Genomic DNA, 25,682 nt, shown 5'->3' with positions numbered 1-25,682 from the left:
ATTCCACTCCAAAATATTATTGTCTGTGGAAAAACTCCGTCCTGTGCATTTTCTGTTGTGCCTCCTTCTCCTCCTCTCCACGGTAACAGAAGTCATCTGTGCTCAGTGCGCAGAAATACTTCAGGTTTGGTAAATCACAATGCGTGTACTAAATAACATATTTTCATTTTCTCCTCCCTGTATTTTGCGCACCGGGGTTGAAACGCCCCATATTGCATATTCATTATGGCAAATGTACTAAATGGACAACGCGTTTATCCTACAGCTTGCACATTTTTTGCGGGTGATGTCAAGTTTACACACATTTTTACATACGCAGACCTTAAGTAAATAAGGCCCAAAGAGTTTACCATTTTATGTGTAAAATACAGTTAATACATTAACTGGTAAGACATCGTTGGCACTTTATTGTTGGTAAATTGTTATACAAAATCAAACTGAATAACAAAACACAGTACAGCAGATAACTTGGTTGAAGAGGGTCAGCTCCAACAACGTGCTACATCTGTAAAACACATCATCTGTCAGTATTAATGAACTCTCTTGTGTTAAAATGAACTTAAAATGAACCCACACACAGGGAGATGTACAGTATACTGCAGAATGATACAAAGGAAAATGACTGACAGCAGAAAATGAACCGGCAAATGAAAATGATCAGTTATCAATGTCTTCTTGGCCATCCTAATGAACAGAAATGCTCTCAATGTTGTATAAGAGACAGAGAGGGACACTGTTGAGGAATGAAAGACAAAGCAGGGAGCATAAGAAGATAGAAGAAGGAAAAGTCTATAAATGCTGAAAATGTCCAGTCCTCTGTGGCTCAGTTAAAGTTAAGCTTGGTAGGTGCTACTTTGTCTTTTTAGAGCGGTGATCCTGTTTCGAACGTAGTCCTTTACACCTTTCCAGGAACGGGTCCTCAGTGCTTTTGGCTCAGCCTCAAGACACTGAGTGCAGTCATTTTTCTGAGGTACCTTGTGTCCTTGAATGAAACGCATCATGTGTCTTTCTACGGCACAAATCTCTGCCTCCTCCCATTTGTGTTTGCCCTGATTTTGAGAACCTGTGGTGGGACAAAAAGGAGTTATGTATGAACTTATACCAATTTCGGACATCGCTGGAAAAACACTGGAAAACTAAAGACACATTTCATCATCAAATTAAGTTTGGACAATGAGATGGACATCAGGTCAAAAGACTTGATGATGTATCAACTCACTTTTCCCTTCTTTTTTTTTTTTAATTTTGCTTTTTACTGTGAAGATGTTCTTAATAAAGAACATTGATAATGTTTGACATCAACTACCTTTTTTGCCTGAGTTGCCAGATTTTGGTGGTACAGTCATGCTGGTGCCTGCCGTTGCTCCATGTGCTTGTTCATCATAAAAATCAGCTTGAGTGTAGGATGAACCAGAAAGTTCACTCTGATCCCATGATGCAGGTTGATATCCACTTTCATGTTGTAGTCTCTCTGTATTCAAGACAAAAAAACACACAAAACGCTTCTTTTTTATACCTCATTTACCTAAACACACATCTTCACACACTTCCATCGCTGCTGAAAAACCGGAGCTCAAAGTGATCTATAGTGAAGCACCAAAGTCCAGTTTTTGAGGTTTGCACCATTGTTGAAAAGCAATTTAGTGGCTGCCACTTGCCATTTACCTGAATGACACACTTTATTTCTACCCCTCAAGATGCTAGTCAAACTCTTTTTTTTCCAAAATTTGTGTTAAATCAATAACTTGCACAGCAACTGAATGATTCAATTTTCAAATACTGAGTTATTACCACCAGAAAGTAGTTAACTGGAGTATTTTCAATAGGAGAATTATGTTAAATTGCAGGACATGATAATAAAGTGGTTTGTGCTATTTCCTTTCTAACAGGACGATAGCTGTCATATTCACACATCAGGAAATCAACAAATACACAACCAACTTTTTTTTCCAGAAAAATCCTTACCTTCGGAGTCCATTTGGTCATCATCCACCTGCATGCCACTGTTCTGTCGTAGTGTTCGGACGTGATTATTCGGGCCTAATATTTGGTCGGCTTCATTCTCGTCCAGATTGATCATTTGCAGCATTGTAGCGTAATGCTTCTGGATATTCGCCAATGTCAGTGCTTCACGGTCTTTAGCGCCGCACTTTTTGACAGATTTTTGGATGCATTCAGATCCCTTGTAGGCAGACAGTGACCTGGGTCGTGCAAATAGGAAGAGATTCTCACTGGGGACTCCACATTTTTCACGAACACTCACTAGAAGCTCCAATGCTGACACGAACGAAGGTTTTAACAAAATAGGAACCATTTTCCCGCACCTCCCTTGAATGTCAATTCTAGTGAAGAACCCACACATGGTTCTTTCCAATTCAGAGACAGATACGTCAAAGTTATCAGGCAGGTTTGACTTTTTCCTTGACATAAAAGCTGTTAGTGGCACCTCTGATACCTCCTGGATTCGTCTCCTGTTGAAAATAATTGTTTGAGCGAGTACTATCTTGGCCAGAGCAGCGTAGTTTTCTGTAGAAGGGCACTCTGTGAGTTTTTTCTCAGCAAGAAGATGAACATTCTCCATGTGGAAATTCAGGCGCTTCACATCTTGAGAAAACGGAACCTTCTTTTCTGTCGTCAGTTTTATTTCCCTGAGTGCCGATAACGCTCCTGAAGAAACTAGTGTATTCCATTTTTTCTGGTATACTGAGAGGAAGTTTTGTGCAGATTCTACCAGTCTCGTGTCTCCACTCTGCATGGCATTCCTCTCAACAATACTACAACACTTCTGTAGATGGTAGCCAAGCTTGATGGCAAGTGACGGAGTACTGTATGTTTTCTTTTCTGGATCGTAACCTGCCAAGACGTTGACTGCTGACACAACATGTGAGAAGCTTGAAGGGAGAAAGAAGTCCTCCACCTTCTTTAGGGGGGTTATTTTTTGAGCTTCCAGTACAAGTCGTGCTATCTGACGAAGGTTTTGTCGTATGTGCTCATGCCTCTTCGCATTTGATCCTTGCTGATCAAACATTTGTTCACCAAACTGCAAGATAATCTTGTCATCCATGACAGCTTGTGTCACGTCATTATATGTCATCTGGGACAGAAGTTCTCTGAAACCATCACTTACACCAAGATCTCCGATAGTGTCAAGCACACAGCGTGATGCAATACGCTTTCTTCCAATCTGTGATTCACTGTCATTCCTCACTTTCTCTGGGCATAACCTGAGGTGTCTGAATAAGGTTTTCTTTAAATAAAGACCACGGCAGTAAAGACAGTGAACACGGTCATTGAGTCCTTTTATTGTAGGTTGATTTGCTGTTCTTGGGACAATAAACTGTCCCTTCCCTTTTTTCAAAACATTTGTATTATGAGCAAAGTTTCCTTGATTCTTTAATCTATTCCAAATCTTTCGCCTTTCTCTGGAATTTTTGGGATACTGAAATGCAGCTGCAACTTCTGCTTTGTCACTGTGGATTCTCTCAAGATGTCTTGCCATTTTGACTGTTGGCTTAGAGCAAAACGGACAATAATTCCTCTTATCGTAAACACATTGCACTTCTGAATTTGAAGTTGGCAACTCCACAGTTGAGGACTTCTCCTGATCAGTTATGCATTTCTTTTTTAGAGGACTGACACTTTTGTCTGATTCATCCCTCCTTTTTCCTGGAAGAGACTTCGGGTGAGGTGTTTCTTCTTTCTGTGTGGTTGGGGGACTGCTATCACTGGATTCATCTGAAAAGCCATCGTCTGCATCTGACAGGTCACCATCATTGTTAGGTGAAAAATCAGGATCACTGTCAGCAGAGTCCGCTGAGGCATTTTCTGTTTCCTGGAAAAAGGGAAACAATTACATGTAGAAAGGTTACTGTCAGGACACGATCAGTCTGTAACTGTAGAAAAAAAAAAAACTTACCACAGCAAATTTTGAGGGGATTGAGAATTAATCTTTATTTGACTTAAATCAAATGAATTCTTTTTTATTCTGATAGAAAGGGAGGTTGTTAATCAATTAAATCTGAATTTGGGTTGTTTTTATTTGCAGACAGCTTACCAGTGATTTGAAATCCTGGAAGTAGATACCAGGTTCAAAAGTTCAATGTTTATGTCCTTGACACCAAAAAACCCCATTACTACTAGAAACTGAAGGCTAAAACGGATTAAAGTGTATTTAAAGATTTAATTCACTTCCACTTCATTTCACTTACAACTAAATACACTACCTGTAAGTGACACCTAAATCTGAACAGTCTTCATCTTCTTCAATACAATGGAATATATTCAGTATATTGGAAATAGAATTTTTGATTTTAAAAGTTTGCTTTTTTAAAAAACAGTAACAACAGCAGCCGTAGTGACTACTGATGCATCGTAAAACAAATGTGAATTATCTAAAAAATAAATCCGTAAATGTGGAAATTTACAATGTAATTCAGCATTATTTTGCAACCCTTGCACTGTGATACCTGAAAAACTGTTCATGAAGTGTAAACAAATTGAGACTCATATCTTTAAAAGGTAGCACCCAGCTTGTGTTTGATCATGTTGTAAACTGTGCTTGTATTCTTCTTGGTTATCTTGTTGGTTAATGATTCAGCATGGATACATATGTTCTGTATTCACGCCACTTACAGCTGTGATAAATCACACCAAAATATAATTAAAACTTCTTCTTAAAACTTGAATATCCAGGTTGCAGATATATTATTTCTTATGGATTAAACACAAAATATGTAAAATTGTATCAGTGACTACCTCCAATTCTGCTGCTGACATCGGGTCATCTGGTGAATCACAGGTCTGATTTTGTTCGTCATACGATGCAGGAGATGAACAATCCACTAAAAGCTGTGACTGTACCTAAAAAAACCAATACAAACAAAAACAAAACAAGTATAAAACAACAAATACAACATTGATATATCATAACCTTTTTTAAAAATCACCTAAAATTCAATTAAAGGCAAAGAACAATTAGATGAATGGATTATCCACTTGGTTATTCATTTAAATTCTCCATTTAACTAAAATTGGGGCTATAAGGGGAACCAATAGTCCTTGCAGGTAAGTGGCCCATCATCATATATCACACCATTATCTATTGTACATGTTTTGTGATACCAATGGCCTAATGGTTTTAGTGAATGAAATGTGTGTGTGCATCTCACTCGGGTGTTGCCAACTATTTTAATTGGAAAGTAGCTAAAGACTGCACGAAAGGTTTCTAATGTCAGTCTTCACTTTGCGTCAGTGTTGTCCACTGATGACAGAGTGAGAACAGCACAAACCTTATAAACCGTTTACGTTCACTCACAAGGCAGAGAAGCAGAGGGAGGAGAAATCATTTTTTTTCTCATTTTCCATTTGTTTTCCACGACTGGAAAATTCATCAATCATTTTCCAGGACACGTAGGAACCCTGAAATAACCGGCTCGATTGCTGAAAAGTGCTCCACTATGTTCACCAGCTAGTTGCCAACTGTCTGCTAAGCAGGTGGCTTTTCATAACGTTTTCTCATCGCTAGCTAGATACCAACTGTGTGCTCAGCAGGTGGCTTTTCTCTGAAAACATGTGTCTGCTGTGGCTGAAAACACCTTGAGAGTGAACCAAAACAGTACAGTTGCAGTCAAACAGCTAAACATCTGCTTTAATAATTTGATGCATTACTACCTTTGACTTTGCTGCTGACAGCTGAACTTGCTGTTGATCACTGGTCTTTGTTTGTTCACACTGAGATGAATCATCAATTGATGGAGGAGACAAAAAGTGGAGAAAAACAGTATGTGTTATATTTTTTACATGTTAAAGGTGCATCTTGTACACTGTTTTCTTAAAATATGTACATTTTAAAAAACCTAAGCTACCTGAATAGCTGTGTGTTGAGGCTTCTCACCACTCTTGTCATCTGGAGGTAATGATTCCAGCTTAAAAGGGCGAAAGTGAAGTTATTAGAGAGTAATTGTGTTGAATTATGGTGTATTATATTATTATCATTTAACTATTTTAAAGTGGTATCGAGTGGCAATTAATCACCTTAAACACTTACAAGTTTATCCAACTGTGCCACTTGGTTGAGTAGTAGTGCACGCTGATGTAAAACTTCTGAGCGACTCCACTCATTGCTGGCCTGAAAGCATTTTTTTTTTATTAACTAAACATAATATCATATTGAGGTGGATGTCAGATGCCACAGCCCTTTCATTCTAGTGGAAACACTACATTACATTAGGTTCATATGGCAGATGATTTTGTTTTAATCAACTTACAATACAAATATATTCAACTTCCATGGGAGAAATATTTATATGTCATTAATAGGCAAAAAATATACAATTTAACAACAAAGCTGTCTTCTGATATAGTGTTAATTTCCTCACCAGTGGAGTAATGTTCCCCTTTTGTGATGATTCTTTGTTAGGATGATCAGTTGCGTCAGGGACTGACTTGTTTTCAGCTCCTGAGGAAAAGACAAGTCATTTAGACAATGTAGTCTGTCTGTCTCTCTCAGAAAGACAGACAGACAGAGGCAGAGACAGAGGGAGAGAGAGAGAGTTATATCCAATAAATAACACTTAAAGTGATATTAGTATATTATTACATTATCGGCTCCAGTTATTACATTTGTAAACTTATTACGTTATTGGCGAAAAGTTATGTTACTGGTTCAGGACTTTTATTACATTATTGCCAAGTTATTACATTATTGGCTTTTACAGGGTCATTTTTTGTTTCTGTTTGCCAGTGATTTTATCTTTTATTATTCTAAATATAAAAAGAAAATCAAACCATTTTAAAAATTCTGCTCATCCCCTTTTAAACCAGAAAAAAAGAGAAACAGCTTGTATTTCAATTTAATCGTTTTTCTATTTTAAAATGAAAATTAAATAACCACTTGTTTCTTGGGTGGATTAAATTAAATTACTCTTCTTGGTTTTTTACTCTGGTAGATTTTATTGCACTTGCAGCAACATAACGAGTGTAGCTGTCAACTCCAGTTTCCACCTGGTTCACTGTCTCTGTGTGAGCAGAGGTGAAACATACGTCTCTGTAATACAGAGATCATTAAGACTATGTTCAGTTTAAAAAATGACGATGCCGTGTACTTTTAAATAGCATGCCGGTGTTTCAGATTCAGAGGTTTGAGGCTGAGCTGCAGGGTTGAGTGGAGGCGTGTGGGGAAGTTTATTTGTGCTGTTGAACGTAAGCACTGTGAAACAATCAGAAAATAATGTTTTATTGATCTGATTCAACGGCTTTCTTACTGTCACTGCTTACTGACGGAGCAGCTCAGTCCAGTGTCTGGACCGTTTATACAGAACAGCGAGGCGGAATAAAGTAGCAGCACAGACAAACAGCGGTGGAGAGTTTTGACAACTTAACTCATTCATTTAGATGTAGTAATGGTCTGCTTGCTTCCAACACCATTTTAACTATTTATTGATATTAGAAAATTGATTTGCGGGTATATAGTGTGGGGTATCAGTTAAAGCACACCAACCCAGGACACAGCACCACTCTCAACGACAGTAAAAAGAAGCAGATGAAGCTGCATTTCATAATCAATGGTCTAATAAGAAAATTGAGATCTGTAGTAGTGCATTAAAATGTTTTATTCTTCTTTTTGGATGATGGGGTTTTGCTGTTTCTCTCACAGTCCTTCTTGTCAACTGTCCCAACATCTTTCAATTGTTTGAAGGATAATTTTCTGTATTTTTCTTATTGTAAATGAATCCTGTGTACAGAGCCAAACCAACAATGAATTGATCTAAAACACGTTAGTGAGCCACAAATATTACAGTTAGAGTAGTTTGTTTAGACATGTGGGACATCTTGCAGCCTTTTCTTTAATGCTATGGATAAAACAACCTTTCTTTGTCTTTACAGACTGAGAGAAATGAATAGTTCATCACACAGAGCACCATTTCAATGAAGGAGTATTAGTACTTTATCATTTAATTACCTTGTTATTGTGGGTACCATCTCCTTTATAGTTAGGAGTTGTTAGTGCCAGGAGGAAGCAGTAATCATTGCACAATTTAATCAATGAATCAACCTCATTACATAAGCTCTTGTTTCAGTCAGTGACCTGTCTAATCATTCAAAAGAATGCAAATTACATTTAATATATAGCTGTATTATATTACATTATCATTTTACATGATTTTTATGGAGTTTCTCCTTATTTAACTCAAAGGTCTAAGATGTTGTAAAGATTGTAAAGCCCCCTGAGGCAATTTTGAGATTTGTGACATTGAGCTATAAAAATAAAATGGACCTGCCTTGAAATCATGACCAAGATGTCAGCATATGATACAGGTATTACAAAAACAGCTTACCCTTGCAGTGTGATGAAGGTGTCCACTGAGAAGTAGATGAGGCATGGCTGTGAGTGTATCCTCCAACACCTCCAAAAGTAGGTTGAGATGTCCTCTGTGATCCCTGGCTTAAATCTTGTCCACATGATGGTAGGCCAATAGGTATATCTTGAAGCCCCTGATTTGTTAATGGAGGTTGAAAAGAGGTTTTGTAAGGGTCGTGGGGTGAGATGAGCGGTAGATGTTGGGGCCTACAAGTCTGAGATCCTTGGTTTGTTTGTGGAAGAGAAGGTGGGGGGATATTTTTTCCTTGGTTAGCAGCAGGTAGCATTGATGAACTGTGAGGATTTTGCTGACCACAAGATATAATCTGAGATAGACTTGGTATGATGGAGTTGGCAAACAGTGAGGTGGACGACAAATTGCTACTGATGTGAGAGGCTGTGTACTGGGCAGTGTGATGACTGTTGCTTCTGGATGATAAGGTGCTGAGGTCGCTCATGCAGCTCTGGTTAGATGCCTGCAGGTGGTCGTAAGGGGGTCTCTGGTCAAAAGCCGAGCCCAGGCTGAGATGCTGAGGGATGAACAGAGAGTTGAGGACTGGCCCTTGGGTTGAAGCTGTGGGCCAGCCATTCTGGTCCGCCCATGACTGACAAGGTATGTGGCTCGTATTTGCTGTCGGGTTGTCCATCATCCTCCATAACCATCAGGGTCTTTTGGAGTCTTTTATTTCCTAAAGGACAGAAGAACAGCAAAGAGAAGAACGCTACTTCAATCAATAGAAAGAGTTAACATTTTATAAACACCACTAGGAAGGCTGGAGAGGAATATGAAAGATTGGAAATGTCCGTATTACAGTTGTGTAAGTCATTTATTGGCCCATGGTTTGCTTCAATAAAAAAAGCTTATCTTCTCATTCCTTCAGTTGGATATTCAAGTGTTTTCACATTCATCTGAGTAAGAGGGAAAGTTTGTCTCTGATCACCTTAAATTTGAGTTAAATGGGCGTACCTATAGGCTATGCATGATTTATGCCATCAAAACTAGTGAGGACATAATAATGACATGATAATATTGTATAGATTGTATTTTCAATGAGGGAGAAGGAGTACATGTCATATTAAGAACTTTAAACAATGCAATTGAGCATTTTTTGTGGCTTAAATATGAGACTTTTACATAGTAGCTGAAAGTGTTGGTATCTTTAAGGAGGTGAATTGAATTTAACACGTTGCATGGTCACAACAACACAGGAAAATAAAACACACGAGATAATTGAACATGGCTTGTTAAAAAAATGTTTAGTGGTGTTAGTTTAACATTACATTACCCTAAATGTGTTGCTTGCAGGACCTTTTATGATGATATGAATGGTTGCTCATTTGTCCCAACATTTTAAATTAATGCTTGCACATTAATAAAAACGTGGCTGAACAGTGTATCGTCTTGTTTCTTTGGTTATTTACAGGTAGGCTACATCGTTAGCTGTTAGCTGTTTGCTCACTCAGGTGTAACATTTGGCAATTTAACTCCGTAAAACTAACGCCGACTACTTAATAACCAGGCTGGAAATTACACAGAACTGTACAGCATGTAATTGCGCTGTTTGTTTGTTTTTTTAGTTTAAGAAGTAGTTTGGTTTAAAAACAAAACAAAGTTTAAACACGAGCATCATACCTATGAACACCACCGGAAGCAGCCGTTGTTATTTACGTCTCCCGCCCACTACTTGCCAAAACAAAACTTCCGCTGGGAGATTTTCACAATAAGGGAGTCACCATCGCTAAAACGCTACACACAAAATATTGGCAGAAAACAAGTTAACCATGCCCATCCAGAAATATGTAAAACTACTCACCTGGAATAAGAATGTGTTTCAGATGTGGTTACTCCAAAAAATAATTATTATCTTGTTGAAATCCTTAAAATGGCATCTAGTCCTACTCCCTAATAAAAATGAATAGGAATCCACAGATATACAAATATTTAATTTCAACAGTTTAACTGCTGGACACAATATGCCTCCAGTTAATTTTAAGTGTATATAGTGTATGTATATGCACTGTTAGGGTTCAGTTACCCACATCACACTTGCGGAAGTTGAATACTGGACCACGATTGGCTACAAACAAGTATTGATGTCACAAATTAGGGCTTTTGATTAAAACCGTTTCAATGACCACAGAAAAAAATCCACTTTCATCAGATGAATGTCAAAACAGCCATCAAGTGTCAAACTTTGCAGATACATTATTCTGCACAGCAAAGGTAAAACGTATTAGAAAATCAGATTTTTGAGAAGAGACTGCTGCTGTCACCTCCTCTGTCACTACTTTTTCCACATCTGAATACAGCTGCCATTCATACAAGAAAGGTGAAAGGTACAGCAGCCCTGACAGGGACAAAGGCCCAGTTTCCATGACAGGGATATTTTCACAGAATTTTGTCTTTAGTTTAGGACTAGTCTTAATCTTTGTCTGAGAAACTGGAACGAAGAGTTTACCATTTTATGTGTGAAATATAAGTAATTCAATCCCTTTTTTGACATAAATTAGTAAGACATTTTTGTTGGCACTTTATTGTTGGTAAACTGTTATACAAAGTCAAACTGAATAACAAAACACAGTACGCCAGATAATTTGGTCAAAGATGGTCAGCTCCAACAACGTAAAAGTCAGACATCAGCTACATCTGTATTACACATTATCTGTCAGTTCTTATGAAATGTGTGTCAACTTCGTAAAATGAAGCTAAACCACTGGGAGATGTATATACTGCAGAATCACACAAAGTAAGAATGACTGACAGCAACATAAAACAGCAAATAAAAAATGTCTTCTTGGCCATCTTTAAGGACGGAAACGCTCCCAATGTTGTATAAGAGACAGAGAGAGAGACTGTTGAGGAATGAAAGACAAAGGAGGCAAGAGGGAGGTGGAGGGTAAAGTAGAAGAGGGAAGAGTCTACAGCTGCTGAAAATGTCCAGTCCTTTGTGGTTCCATTTGCCCGGGCCAGTTACTGTTTGTAGATAACGTTTGGTAGGTGCTACTTTGTCTTTTTAGAGCGGTGATCCTGTTTCGAACGTAGTCCTTTACACCTTTCCAGGAACGGGTCCTCAGTGCTTTTGGCTCAGCCTCAAGACACTGAGTGCAGTCATTTTTCTGAGGTACCTTGTATCCTTGAATGAAACGCATCATGTGTCTTTCTACGGCACAAACTTCTGCCTCCTCCCATTTGTGTTTGCCCTGATTTTGAGAAGCTGTGGTGGGACAAAAAGGAGTTATGAATGAACTTATACCAACTTTTGACATCACTGGAAAACTAAAGACACACCTTTTTAACTGTATGAAAACTTAAGCCAAACTTTGAAGATGACAATATTAAGAACTAATTATATCTATCTAATCAATACACGGAAATATTAGGGCAATGCCTTATTTTACCTTTTTTGCCTGAGTTGCCAGATTTTGGTGGTACAGTCATGCTGGTGCCTGCCGTTGCTCCATGTGCTTGTTCATGATAAAAATCAGCTTGAGCGTAGCATGCACCAGAAAGTTCACTCTGATCCCATGATGCAGGTTGATGTCCACTTTCAGGTTGTAATCTCTCTGTAAGTAAGACAAAAATACTTTTTTCACATACCTTTTTTACCTATATCCACATTTTCACTCTCTTCCTTTACTGCTGAAAAGCCGGAGCTCAATGTGATCCATAGCACCACAGTCCAAAAGTTTGTTCCAAAGCAATTTAGTAAATTTACTCATCTTTGTCAAATATTTGCATAAAAGAGGAGAAAACAACAGATGTTCCAGTTGTTTTACTCTTTTTCAAGTATTTTTTTCCTACTGTTGATTCACCTCACAGTTCACAGTCTCCTCTCACTCAAAGCACACGTTATCTTCCTCGTTGATGGTAACATACCAAATAATCAGAGGTGATACTGTGTACAGTCCTGTCTGTTCAGATCCACACAGGTATTGGATATAAACATAAAGACCCAAGACAGTAAAAGGAGACCCGACATCACTCGATTAGACTATCTATTTAGACCTGGTCTGACTCGGGGAACAGGTCGGGTCTAGAAAACAGAAGACATCTCAGCCAAAGTGGAAGGGAAAGAATGACTGTTGATGTTTGACATTAATTACCTTTTTTGCCTGAGTTGCCAGATTTTGGTGGTACAGTCATGCTGGTGCCTGCCGTTGCTCCATGTGCTTGTTCATGGTAAAAATCTCCTTGAGTGTAGCATGCACCAAAAAATTCACTCTGATCCCATGACACAGCTTGATGTCCTCTTGCAGGTTGTAATCTCTCTGTAAGAAAGACAAACACATTTATTTCACATATATCATTTACCTAAACACACATTTTCACACACACCCTTTACTGCTGAAAAGCCGGAACTCAAAGTGATCCATAGTGAAGCACCACAGTCCAGTTTTGGGGTTCAGCACATTGGTCAAGAGTCAAGGTTTGAATGACAAACTCCATTTCTGCCCCTCAAAATACTAGTCAAACTCTCTTCTGTCCATTTTCAAAGATTCTGAGTCTTATTACATTAACAGGTAGCAGCACTAATATCTATCCACTTGTCTCACAATACAAATGCACCCTTTCTCAATGCCAGGATTAAGCACTAACTTATGGGATACAAACAAAGACATTTGGGGTGACATGGGTGCAAGAAATATAACTGAATTGAAAAGATGAATGGCAAATATAAAGTGTGTAAATGGTATTGTGACTGCTGATGAATAAACCCTTTTTCATTCAAAACTGGCTAATGAAAGCATTTGTGTTATATATATTCCAGGTTCCAGCACATATGACTCAGTTATTTTTGAAGTGATTTCACTGATTGATTTAGTCAAGATTTTAGTAGGTTATAGACAATGCTTTCAATATTGTTCTTAGAAAATAAATAAAAACATACAGTCAGCTGTTACACACAAAACTATCGCTTGTCCTGTATGTGAGGGATAAGCAGTGGGACAAATGCTTTTTGTCATGTGACTTCCTGAAGAGGCAGTAGGTGCTAGGACTTTATCACCGGTAATGTTGGGAAATAGATCATATATAATACACAGGATTTGCAGTGATATTTCTAAACCCTGCATTTATTCCTAAATTTTGTAATTCACTGTAATTTTGGCATTAAACAGAAAAATTCTTACCTTCGGAGTCCATTTGGACATCATCCATCTGCATACCGCAATTCTGTCGTAGTGTTCGGACTTGATTAATAGGGCCTAATATTTGGTCGGCTTCATTCTCGTCCAGATTGATCAGCTGCAGCATTGTTGCATAATGCTTTTGTATCTTTGTCGATTTCAGCGCTTCAGGGTCTTTAGCACCGCACTCTCTGACGTATTTTTGGATGCAGTCAGAGCCGTTGTAGGCAGACAATGACCTGGGTCGGCCAAATAGGAAGAGATTCTTACTGGGCACTCCACATGTTTCACGAACACTCACAAGAAGCTCCAATGCTGACACAAATGAAGGTTTTAACAAAACAGGGACCATTTTGCCGCACCTCCCTTGAATGTCAATTCTAGTGAAGAACCCACACATGGTTCTTTCCAATTCAGAGACAGATACGTCAAAGTTATCAGGCAGGTTTGACTTTTTCCTTGACATAAAAGCTGTTAGTGGCACGGCTGAAACTTCACGGGCTCGTCTCCTGTTGAAAATTATTGTTCGAGCAAGTACTACCTTGGTCAGAGCAGCGTAGTTTTCTGTTGAAGGGCACTCTGTGAGTTTTTTCTCAGCAAGAAGATGAACGTTCTCCATGTGGAAATTGAGGCGCTTCACATCTTGAGAAAACGGAACCTTCTTTTCTGTCGTCAGTTTTGTTTCCCTGAGTGCCGATAATGCTCCTGAAGAAACTAGTGTATTCCATTTTTTCTGGTATACTGAGAGGAAGTTTTGTGCAGATTCTACCAGTCTCGTGTCTCCACTCTGCATGGCATTCCTTTCAACAATACTACAACACTTCTGTAGATGGTAGCCAAGCTTGATGGCAAGTGACGGAGTACTGTATGTTTTCTTTTCTGGATCGTAACCTGCCAAGACGTTGACTGCTGACACAACATGTGAGAAGCTTGAAGGGAGAAAGAAGTCCTCCACCTTCTTTAGGGGGGTTATTTTTTGAGCTTCCAGTACAAGTCTTCCTATCTGACGAAGGTTTTGTCGTATGTAATCATGCCTCTTCGCATTTGATCCTTGCTGATCAAACATTTGTTCACCAAACTGCAAGATAATCTTGTCATCCATGACAGCTTGTGTCACGTCATTATATGTCATCTGGGACAGAAGTTCTCTGAAACCATCACTTACGCCAAGATCTCCGATAGTTTCAAGCACACAGCGTGATGCAATACGCTTTCTTCCAATCTGTGATTCACTGTCATTCCTCACTTTCTCTGGGCACAACCTGAGGTGTCTATATAAGGTTTTCTTTAAATAAAGACCACGGCAGTAAAGACAGTGAAGAAAGTCTTTCAGTCCTTTTCCAGGTTGATTTGCTGTTCTTCGGACAACAACCTGTCCCTTCCCTGTTTTCAAAACATTTCTATTATGAGCAAAGTTTCCTTGATTTTTTAATCTATTCCATATTTTTTGCCTTTCTCTGGAATTTTTGGGGTGCTGAAATGCAGCTGCAACTTCTTCTTTGTCGCTGTGGACTGACTCAAGATGTCTTGCAATTTTGACCATTGGCTTTAAGCAAAACACACAATAATTCCTCTTATCATAAACACGTTGCGCTTTTGAATTTGAAGTTCGCGACACTGCAGTTGAGGACTTCTTCTGATTAGTTGTACGCATCTTTTTTAGAGGAATGACACTTTTCTCCTTTAACAAAGAACCTGCTGATTTATCCCTCCTTTTCTGTGGAAGAGGACACTTCAGGTGAGGTGTTTCTTCTTCCTTTGGGGTTGAGGGACCGCTATCACTGGATTCATCTGAAAAGCCATCGTCGGTGTCTGATAAGAGGTCAGAGAAGTCACCCTCACTGTTGGGTGAGTAATCAGGATCACTTTCATCAGTCTCTGCTGAGGCATTAGGATCACTATCACCTGGCTCCACATTTTCTGTTTTCTAGAAAAGAGGAAACAGTTGTATTGGAAAGGTTACTATCAGGACACTATCAGTCTGTAACTGTAGAAAATAAACTACTTACTACGGAAAAGTTTGAGAAGATGTACAATGAATCCTTATTTGATTCAAATCAAATGAATACTTATTCAGTAATGTTTTTTTATTCTGGTAGAAGCAGAGATTCAGATTCAAGTGTATTTAGAGATTTAATTCATTTTACTTCAATACAGTGGAATATATTCAGTATATCATAAATTTTATATATATGTATTTTCCATTACTAATGCATCATAGAACAAGTGTGAATTATCTAGGAAAATGTAAGTAAAGTAAATTTAGAAACGTGCAACATAATTTGCTTTTTCATTTTTACACTTGCACTGTGATACCTGAAAACTGTACTGTACATATTGTTTGAGACTAACTAGTCTGAGACCAAACTGAGATTAATGAAAATACTTTTTTAAGAACTGTTTTATGAACTAAATACCCAAACACACTTTGGCCATGTTGTAATAAATCATATGAATTAACACAGTCATGAAATGATGAACAACTTAAAACTAATACTAAATAACCAGGTCGAACATGTACTCCTTGTTAAACATCAAAAAAAGGATTAAACACAGTTTTTTTTTTACAGGTGACTACCTCCAATTCTGCTACAGACATCGGGTCATCTGGTGAACCACTGGTCTGATTTTGTTCTTCATAGGATGCAGGGGATGAACAATTTGCTAAAAGCTGTGACTGTATCTAAAAAACAATACAAACAAAAGAAAAAGAAGACAAGAAAACTATGACTACCACTTATTAATCACATAAAAATGTCAAATGTGTATAGCATAGTTAAACCTGCAGTAACATTATTTGGTCACTTGGGGGCAGCAGAGACAAGTTGTTAACACAATATTGGTTTATCATCATCACTGACCATTGGGGGAAACACAAATGACATCAGGCCTTTATAAATATAACACTTTTCAACTCCAGAAGTTCAAAGGGCAGAAAAATTAAGCACTCAGCAACACAAAAGCACCTACAGCTGAGGGGAACTGCAGAGTTGGGTGACAGTTCTCCTAAGGGTCATCACTACAAGCTATGCCTCTGACATTACACATTTTTATGGAATACATTGTTATTATAAAAAATATATTGATTATAGCTGCTTTAATATTTTGATGCATTACTACCTTTGACTTTGCAGCTGATAACCGAACTTGCTGTTGATCACTGATCTTTGTTTGTTCACACTGAGATGAATCATCCATTAACGGAGGAGACTAAAAGTGGAGAAAAACAGTATGTGTTACATGTTTTTACATTTTAAATATGAATTGTTATCCTTCATTGTAAATGAAAACACATCAGTTAAAAAAAAACAACGTAACCTACCCGGATAGCTCTGTTTTGAGACTGCCTACCACTCCTGTCATCTGCAGGTAATGATTCCAGCTTCATGGGGGATACAAAGTGAAGTTATCAAGGAGTGATAGTGTTGAATTATATTGTTTTATACTATTATTTCATCATTTTAAAGTGGAATTGGTTGTCAGTTAATCATTTTACACACTTACAAGTTCATCCAACTCTGCCAGTTGTTTGAGTAGTACTGCACGCTGATGTAAAACTATTGAACGATTCCTCTCATTGCTGGCCTGAAAGCAGATTTTTTAAAACATGAATTAAAAAAAGGTATAACGCTGTATCTCACACCAGCTCCGCCCTCTACTGGACTCAATGGGTAATCTCTCCTCCAGTCACAAGCATGCAACCTCCCACTGAAATGTGTAGTTATGCTCTCATCCTTCTCATTTCAACAATAGCAAAATCAGCTTACTGATTAGACTTCTCCACAGATGGAGACCCCCCAAGCTCATTTTAGCCCTTTGTGCTCGTTTCATCACTGCTTCGGGTGCCTCGGACAATACCATGCAGTGTGGCGTGATGCAGCCACTGCCTGCATGTACTGTCAAGGACTTACTTCACCTCAACAGTGGGACAATTTTATAGAGCTTGAGATTGCTCTCGGCTGCAAGGATGAGTCCCCGACTTCATCCGGTCCTCCACCACTGCTGCAGGTGTACACCTCTGTCGAGACTGTCCCAGCAGCTTCATCAATGGGCAAAACCAATTACCTCGGATCTATCTGTATCTGTAACTCTTACTGCCCGGCTCATCTGGTTCTACCTGGCTCTACACGGGAGGGGGCCTCTACCTGTGGATCCTGCCAGTCTGACATTGTTCACTGACGTGGTTTTATTATGCAGCAAGATGACGCCTGTTAGACTGTGTAAGACACACCGAAGCAGTTGGTGCATCTTGATTGGCCGGCTACTTACATGCAAATTACAGTGGGCGATTGCATGCCTGTTATTGGAGGAGTGTACTACAAAGCCCAGTAGAGGGCTCTGCCTGTGCTTATAGAAGGGTTACAGTGTGTGTTGTAGGGTTACAATATCGTAACTTTTGTTAAGGTGTATGTCAGACTCGATGACTCCACTGGAAACAGAACATTTTATTAGATTCATTGGCTAGATGCTTTTGTCCTACTGAAGTTAGAGTAAGTACATTCAACCTTTCTAGAAACAATATTTAGATAAAATTTCATTAAAGTAGGGTGGAACAAAATATCAAAAGTATCATCAATATTGAGATATGAGACTGGATATTTGAGATTTTTCCGTTTTAAAGGCTGCATTACAATAAAGCGATGCGATATAATGCAAATAATCCAATTTTCTGAACCAGACTATTCTAGGTCTATTTTTGTCTTTACCCACTTAGTCATTATACCCACATTACTGATGATTATTTATCACCAACAGTCATACATACAATATTGTTGCAATATAATACTTATACTAAAAATTATTTGATAATTTGATTTTGTCCGTATTGTCCAGCCCTACATTAAATACATAAAAAATTCAAGTAACCTCACTTACAGTATATTTGTGCAGAAATAATCTACCAATCAAAAAAGCTGTCTTCTGTAATATATTATGGTGTTGTTAATTTCCTCACCGGTGGGACAATGTTCCTCTTTTGTGATAGTTCTTTGTTAGGATGAGAAGCTGCATCAGGGACAGGCTTGTTTTCAGCTCCTGAGGAAAAGACAAGTAAGTTGGACAATGTAAGAAGTTAGCTCGCAGTAATATTGACATCTGTAGAGTGTTCAAATGTTTTATTCTTCTTTTTGGATGACAGGGGTTTGCTGTTTCTCTGACAACTTTTTTTGTCACCTGTCCCAACATCTTCCAATTGTTTAAAGGATGGGACTGGTAGCTTTCTTTGTTTTTCTGTTTTAATTTTATTCAAATGTCCTTTTTATAGTATGTTTATTCTGCACTCTCATGCAAAAAAAACTTTACCTTGTTGCTGAAACGTGCTATAAATAAACTTGCCTTGCCTTACCCTTGCAGTGTGATGAAGGTGTCCACTGAGGCTGCTCCTGAGAAGTAGATGAGGCATGGCTGTGAGTGTATCCTGCAACACCAGCATCCACATTTACTCCTCCAAAAGTAGGCTGAGATGTCCTCTGTGATCCTTGGCTTAAATCTTGTCCACATGATGGTAGGCCAATAGGTATATCTTGAAGCCCCTGATTGGTTAATGGAGGTTGAAAAGAGGTTTTGTAAGGGTCGTGGGGTGAGATGAGCGCTAGATGTTGGGGCCTACAAGTCTGAGATCCTTGGTTTGTTTGTGGAAGAGAAGGTGGGGGGATATTTTTTCCTTGGTTAGCAGCAGGTAGCATTGATGAACTGTGAGGATTTTGCTGACCACAAGATATAATCTGAGATACACTTGGTATGGTGGAGTTGGCAAACAGTGAGGTGGACGACAAATTGCTACTGATGTGAGAGGCTGTGTACTGGGCAGTGTGATGACTGTTGCTTCTGGATGATAAGGTGCTGAGGTCGCTCATGCAGCTCTGGTTAGATGCCTGCAGGTGGTCGTAGGGGGGTCTCTGGTCAGAAGACGAGCCCAGGCTGAGATGTTGAGCACTGGACAGAGGGTTGAGGACTGGCCCTTGGGTTGAAGCTGTGGGCCAGCCATTCTGGTCCGCCCATGACTGACAAGGTATGTGGCTCTTATTTGCTGTCGGGTTGTCCATCATCCTCCATAACCATCAGGGTCTTTTGGAGTCTTTTATGTCCTAAGAGATGGGGAAAGAGCAAAGCAACATGACACACACAATTTGTCATCAGGATGCAGTGCAGTTGCATTTCTCTTTAAGTTTAAAGACCTATCATTCAAAGCAGGTCTCTGATTTAGTTAAAAGGTAATAGTGCAGTTCAGGATACATTAGAGAACATGACACAGGTAATACAGAAAAGTGATAGGATTCAGCCTCAAAGGGAAATACAGGCAGACACGTTGAAAATTAAAAAGCAATAGACACGTAGCATAATATAATGATAATAAAATGACAACTATATCGGTAACACATATCCTGAATCAAGCCTTAACATTTAATCAGCCAACCTGATCACATTTTATCTTGTGAGTTTACGGCAATGCCTTCAGGCCGCCGCTATCATGTACCCCTCAAGGAGAACTAATAGATACTCTAAATCAGGCATGTCTAAATTATTTCATAAAGGGCCGTGTGTCTGTAGGTTTTTGTTCTGACCAAATCAAGACCACAGACTATTCAACCAATCTACTGTCTGAAGAGCTCCAGATGATACCAGATGATAAAATGAGTCAAACCTGGTGTTGTCCTGCTTGGCTGGAATAAAAAACCTGCAGCCAAAAGAACATTTATGGAATAGTTTGGACACCCTTGCTCTAAATCTTTCATTTCTTCTGCTATCAGGTTACTAAACTCTGAGAGCAGTCATTTTAAATTGTATTTTTTAATTTATTTAAAAGACTGTACCTTCATTGACAACAGAGAACAAATGTCTCTTTACTTATTTTCTTGCAATTTATTTATTTATTTAACTTTAGTATCTTTATCTTTTATGTCCTCACTGCCCTCTGTTTGTTTGTTGATCTGTGATTTGAACATATTAACATACTCATTGGCTGTTGTTTGTGCGACTGAGGATGGGGTAAGCTGCAAATGAACTGCCCTCTTTGGGATCAATAAAGAAGAAGTCTGAATCTGAACCTTAAACATAAACTCAAAATAATATTTAGCTCAACACAGGTAACATGAAGAAAAGGATTTATGAACATTTGTGTTATTCTATTGACATATTATACCTATATGTATATGTATATCAACCTGTCTATCTATCTATCGTTTATATATAACCTAAAGGATCAGTTTAAGACCACAATAAACAGCCAGAAGAAGGCCCACATACACGCACTCAGATGTTTTTTATAACTATGAAGTACCTCCCTCGCCTGATTTTGGGCTGGAAAAAACCCCTGTTTACATTTATACTGACAGCAGTGAATGGGCAGCTGCAGCTTCGTTACTGTATGTTTGTGCACATTAATAAAAACGTGGATGAACAATGTGGTGTCCCGTTTTCTACATTGTTTAGCTGTTAGCTTTTAGCCTGCTCGGCTGCAACATTTGGGAATAAAACTCGTAGGAGGAACAGCGACCCCTGAATGACCAGGCTGAAAATCAGACAAAGCTGCAGAACAAACTGCAGCTGAGCTTAAATCTAGCTGAGCAATAATAATAATCATTTTCAGTAAAAAATAATAATAAAAATGTTTGAACACGAGCAGCATACCTGCAAACATCACCGGAAACAGCAGTCGTTGTTTACGTCTCGGCCCCGCCCCCTGGATGCCAAAATAAAACTTCCGCTGGGAGATTTTCAAAATAAGAGCGCCATCAGTAAACCTCACCACGAGGGGTTTGGGCAGTGGTTGTCAAACTTTTTCTGTCATTCCTCACTTTGGACAAGGGGGCATTCTCAAGCCCCACCTGCCCCCATCGCCCCAACAAAATGCTAACAAAATACCACTGAGCTGTAAACCTCAGCCTCAGGGTGGAGTCAGAGGTTATCTCAGTAAACTGATCATCTTCAGCACAACTAAAAATCTGTATAATTGTGTTTATTATGACTGAATGAAGTCTCATTAAATATTTGGCATTTACTGAATGTATAGGCCAGTCCAAATTATTAATTAACTCCCCATTTGAATTTTCTAATATTATATAAAAAATGCATAAAATGATTGATTGCAAAGTTTAATTCATCATATTTCTTGCTTCCACTTGTTATCTTTTATTCAGCCACACATAATGTTCAATCTTTTATTCAAAGAATAAGGAGAAGTCATAAATGTTCAGTCAGTGTCTTAAAATGACATCAAATGACATATAAATACAAAAACACACAATAAGAGTCAGGAAGGCTCAGACTAAACTCGTTTAATAGTAAAATATCTGTAAAGTTTATAATCACACACTACAGGATTATGATATATCTATAACAGAGAAACAAGAAGTGTCAATATGACAGTCTTTGAGCTCACTGGTTTTGTTGTAATTCCTCCAACATGGCAGCATATATCTTACAACCATCAGGAAATGTTCTTCAAACTCTCAGTAACATTTCTCTGTTTGGTCGTTTGTTTCAATAAATGCTCTGAAATATAAAATCTACAGTGACAGTAATCTCTTTTATGAGTCTGTTCAGAGAGAAAGGCACCTCTGAACAATGAACTTTGAACAAATTGCACAACACTCATCATAAAACTTTTCAGTCAACATAACTATGAAAAGTGTCGATCTGTTGCTGATTCAGAGACAAAGAGATTCTTAATCTGCTGTACAACATCTTCCAACTGTGAGTAAAACATGAGTTATTGTCATTGAATCAAAACGTTGTGATGCAACCTGAGTGACATTTAACAACAAGGTGCAAACTGAGCTTGTTGATAAGTGTTCAACCTTCAGCCCTTCAGACTGCAGATATCCCAACATGTACAGAAACACACATTGATGTTTTACTTCTTCGTCTCTGCAGAATAGATAGAAGAGTTGTGAAGAATGTGTGCATATGAGTGTGGATTCGTTTCATTTCAGAGTAGTGGAGCAAACATGTCAGATAAGTCAGTACCATAAAATGTAATTTTTTGAGTAAATAGTTACAAGAAATTGTGAACCCTGTTGCCAGCCCACTACATCTGATGTGACTGATTTTATTCTGTTGTTTAAAACAACAGCATGAAACTGCTGGAAGATTTCAAAATGTTAAAGAGCCAAACATTTCAACTGTCTTCAACTCTGTTTTCTCAAATGATATGTTCAAGTGTTTTAACAATGAAATCCAAATTCTGTTGGATCAGAAAACAAATATTAGACAGTCTGCAGTGAACATGATACCTTTCTGATCACAGTTTTACATGTGTAGTCAACCCGTTAAAGTTGAACCTCTTCTTTGTTTTTATGCCTCCAGCTTCACCTCAAAGATGATCCACTTCAGACTGGTGACAATGGCTGCACTGCTCTGCTCTCTTCTCAGTGCAGATGGAGGGAAAGTCCTTGTTTTCCCTGTGGATGGAAGCCACTGGGTCAACATGAAGGTCCTCATCCAAGAGCTCCACTCCAGAGGTCACAACATCACAGTGATCATACCCAAAACCAGCGGGTACATCAAAGCAGAGTCCCATCAGTACCAGTCAATCACCCTCGATGTTGTTCCTGGATTTGAAGTGAACGAAATGAATAATTTCACAACAAAAATGATACAGCTCCGACGTGAGTTCCACATTTCAGCTTTAGCTTACTTCAAAGCTGGAGATGAGTTCATGAAGGTTATAGATCATGGTCACAAAGCTGTGGTTGATCAAATGCAAAAGCTTTTTGAGGATGCTAAACTGATGCAGTTCTTCCAAGAGGCCAAATATGATGTTCTTCTGACTGACCCTTGCTTCGGCGGAGGGGTTCTTCTGGCCCATCGGTTGGGTCTGCCTCTGGTCTTCAATGTACGATGGACAATCATGGAAGATGGGCATCACACAGTTGCCCCCTCACCTCTCTCATATGTTCCCATAGCAGGCAGTGAACTGACTGATAAGATGAGTTTTTGGCAAAGGGTGAAAAATGTTTTTTTCTCATTAATGGTACTTAATAACCGCAATATGATAAAAGATTCTCACTACACACCATTTGTCCACCGTCACTTCGGTCCTGACGTCCACTATGATGAGCTCGTTCAGGCAGCAGATATTTGGCTGATGAGAACTGACTTCACCTTTGAGTTCCCTCGTCCCACCATGCCCAACATTGTTTACATGGGTGGGTTTCAGTGTAAACCCTCCAAAGTGCTTCCTCAAGATCTGGAGGGATTTGTCCAGAGCTCTGCGGAGCATGGTGTCATTATTATGAGCTTGGGGACCTTGGTGGGGAATCTCCCTGAGGATATAGCAGAACATGTGGCTGCTGCTTTTGCACAATTACCTCAGAAAGTCATCTGGAGGCATACTGGGAAGAGACCGTCCACCCTGGGAAACAACACCTTGCTGGTGGACTGGCTGCCCCAAAATGACCTCTTAGGACACCCAAAGACAAGATTGTTTGTGGCCCATGGAGGCACCAACGGACTTCAAGAGGCCATCTACCATGGAGTTCCCATCGTTGGCCTTCCTCTGATGTTTGACCAGGATGATAACTTGTTCAGAATGAGAGCGAAGGGTGTTGCCAAAGTGCTGGACATCGGCACTTTGAACAAAGACAACTTCCTGGAGGTGTTGAAGGTGGTGCTCTATGAGCCATCCTACAGGAAGAACATTCAGGAGCTCTCCAGGCTGCACAGAGACCAGCCCATGAAGCCTCTGGACCGAGCCATGTTCTGGATCGAGTTTGTCATGAGACACAAGGGAGCTCCGCACTTAAAGGCCAACTCCTACAAGATGTCCTGGATTCAGTACCACTGCATAGATGTAATCACACTGTTGCTAACGTCAGTTACGCTGATGTCACTGATTTGCATTTTAACAGTGAAATGTTTGTGGTGTAAAGTGTTTGGTGGGAAAAAAAACAACCCAAAATAATCTAGTAGAACTAATCTGTAACTTGGATAACTGAGTTTAAATGATAGTACAGCAGAATAGAGTGTGAAAAAAACATATATATAATCCAATTTGTACATTGATTTTTCTTTCTGCAATGATTTTAATATTCATGCTTTATGAAACAAATAATCAAGAGCCACAGAACTGACTTTTTCTATTCAGGATTTTGGTACAGAGTTGGTACTATTGATCAAACAATAATATTGAGTGTTCAAGATGACCAGGCTTTGAACAAAATGTGCACTTTGTGTCCATCTCGTGGCTGCAACAGGAACAACAAAGTATCCATGCTGTTATGTATGTAACCTTCAGTGCTGACTGACTAAACATGTTCATCAAATCTTAAGAACAGAACAATTTTAGAGTCTCATCACTACAGCTCTTTCTACACAAACCCTGAGTACGTCTTCTCTTAATGAGTGTGTCTATAACAGACTGCTATGTTTAATATGTGTTTTGTTTCTTTTGAAATTTAAATTACAAAATACAAACTGTAATATTAAATTGTCCCTTGGAGCATTCAGTAATTCAGTCAATTCATAGGAGGGAAAAGTTTATCCATCTCTTCGTCTGATTCACATTTCTTATTCTGAGATCACACACAGCGAAGTACAGACCAGTGTGAGAATTAACACGACTACATCAAATTTATTACCCACATGTTTTGGCTTTTTTTCATCAGGGTGGTATGAGGTTGTTTCAGGTTTCTACAGTTAGTTAATTTGTCATATAAAAGAAAATATGAATTAAATAAGTTAGGACTGTACATAAATGTTGAAGATGAAACACAAAGATCATGAGACTGTGGTCTGAAAACTGAAGTTGAAAAAAATTCAGTGAGAAATTTGATGTTTTCAAAAAAAGAAACTGAGGTGGGTTGTATTTAGCAAAAACTGGACGTGTTGAAAGCTTTTACCTTTTGAAAAGTCACATTACTATTTGATAGATGCATGTAAAGAGACTGAAATAACCTGTATCTCTTTTTCTGACTAACATACATTTGAAATAAAAACTGCTGGTGATTCAATGCACATCATGACAAGCAGCATCCATCAAATGTACATTTTATTAAATAGAGTTGATTCAACACAATTGTACTGGTGTTTATTTTACACTGATCATCTCAACATTACAATTTATCAATCCATGTATACACCACCAAAATGACACACACAGTCTGCAGAAGCTCTGTCAGAATTAAACACTGAATTAAATTAAAACTATAGTAAAACACTTGTTTCCAAAGAATAAAACAACACATTCACAACAGAA

At 38.7% G+C, this 25,682-nt stretch overlaps 3 protein-coding genes across 4 annotated transcripts; 1 reads left to right on the top strand and 2 right to left on the bottom strand.

The window, feature by feature from the left end:
* Positions 1-379: 379 nt before the first annotated feature.
* On the bottom strand, positions 380-9,009 carry LOC128364858 (uncharacterized). Its single transcript, XM_053325481.1, has 8 exons — positions 8,673-9,009; positions 8,337-8,493; positions 6,940-7,045; positions 5,865-5,924; positions 4,756-4,860; positions 1,966-3,832; positions 1,307-1,471; positions 380-1,063 (listed from the first exon to the last, which is right to left on the bottom strand). Exons 1-8 carry the CDS (start codon positions 9,007-9,009, stop codon positions 834-836), a joined length of 3,027 nt encoding a protein of 1,008 aa, XP_053181456.1. The 3' UTR covers positions 380-833.
* A 1,704-nt stretch (positions 9,010-10,713) lies between these two features.
* LOC128364544 (uncharacterized) lies at positions 10,714-21,192 on the bottom strand. 2 transcript variants are annotated; one of them, XM_053325091.1, is made up of 11 exons: positions 21,116-21,192; positions 18,831-19,572; positions 18,441-18,520; positions 16,991-17,071; positions 16,809-16,868; positions 16,607-16,696; positions 16,065-16,169; positions 13,490-15,413; positions 12,464-12,628; positions 11,759-11,923; positions 10,714-11,574 (listed from the first exon to the last, which is right to left on the bottom strand). In XM_053325091.1, exons 2-11 carry the CDS (start codon positions 19,531-19,533, stop codon positions 11,279-11,281), a joined length of 3,669 nt encoding a protein of 1,222 aa, XP_053181066.1. In that variant the 5' UTR covers positions 19,534-19,572; positions 21,116-21,192; the 3' UTR covers positions 10,714-11,278. The 2 variants fall into 2 exon arrangements, with proteins under 2 accessions (XP_053181066.1, XP_053181067.1); XM_053325092.1 differs by lacking the exon at positions 12,464-12,628.
* An 897-nt stretch (positions 21,193-22,089) lies between these two features.
* Positions 22,090-24,687, top strand: LOC128364547 (UDP-glucuronosyltransferase 2A1-like). Its single transcript, XM_053325096.1, has 2 exons — positions 22,090-22,180; positions 22,793-24,687. The coding sequence occupies exon 2, from the start codon at positions 22,806-22,808 to the stop codon at positions 24,387-24,389; it is 1,584 nt and encodes a 527-aa protein (XP_053181071.1). The 5' UTR covers positions 22,090-22,180; positions 22,793-22,805; the 3' UTR covers positions 24,390-24,687.
* The last annotated feature ends 995 nt before the right edge of the window (positions 24,688-25,682 follow it).

This window comes from Scomber japonicus, chromosome 9, assembly GCF_027409825.1.
Source record: "Scomber japonicus isolate fScoJap1 chromosome 9, fScoJap1.pri, whole genome shotgun sequence".
Lineage (NCBI taxonomy): Eukaryota > Metazoa > Chordata > Actinopteri > Scombriformes > Scombridae > Scomber > Scomber japonicus.
This window is presented reverse-complemented; position numbering and strand designations above follow the sequence as displayed.

Bases quoted from the DNA above. Each gene is read 5' to 3' on its own strand.
- LOC128364858 (XM_053325481.1), bottom strand. From the start codon at position 9,009: ATGATGGACAACCCGACAGCAAATACGAGCCACATACCTTGTCAGTCA. The intron at 4,861-5,864 runs GTAGCTTAGGTT...TGGTTTTTTTAG, and splicing joins CTCAACACACAGCTATTCAG to GTACAGTCACAGCTTTTAGT. The intron at 3,833-4,755 runs GTAGTCACTGAT...CCCTTTTTCCAG, and splicing joins TGTCAGCAGCAGAATTGGAG to GAAACAGAAAATGCCTCAGC.
- LOC128364544 (XM_053325091.1), bottom strand. From the start codon at position 19,533: ATGATGGACAACCCGACAGCAAATAAGAGCCACATACCTTGTCAGTCA. The intron at 18,521-18,830 runs GTAAGGCAAGGC...TCTTTTCCTCAG, and splicing joins ACCTTCATCACACTGCAAGG to GAGCTGAAAACAAGCCTGTC. The intron at 16,170-16,606 runs GTAGTAATGCAT...ATTGTTTTTTAG, and splicing joins TATCAGCTGCAAAGTCAAAG to ATACAGTCACAGCTTTTAGC.
- LOC128364547 (XM_053325096.1), top strand. From the start codon at position 22,806: ATGATCCACTTCAGACTGGTGACAATGGCTGCACTGCTCTGCTCTCTT.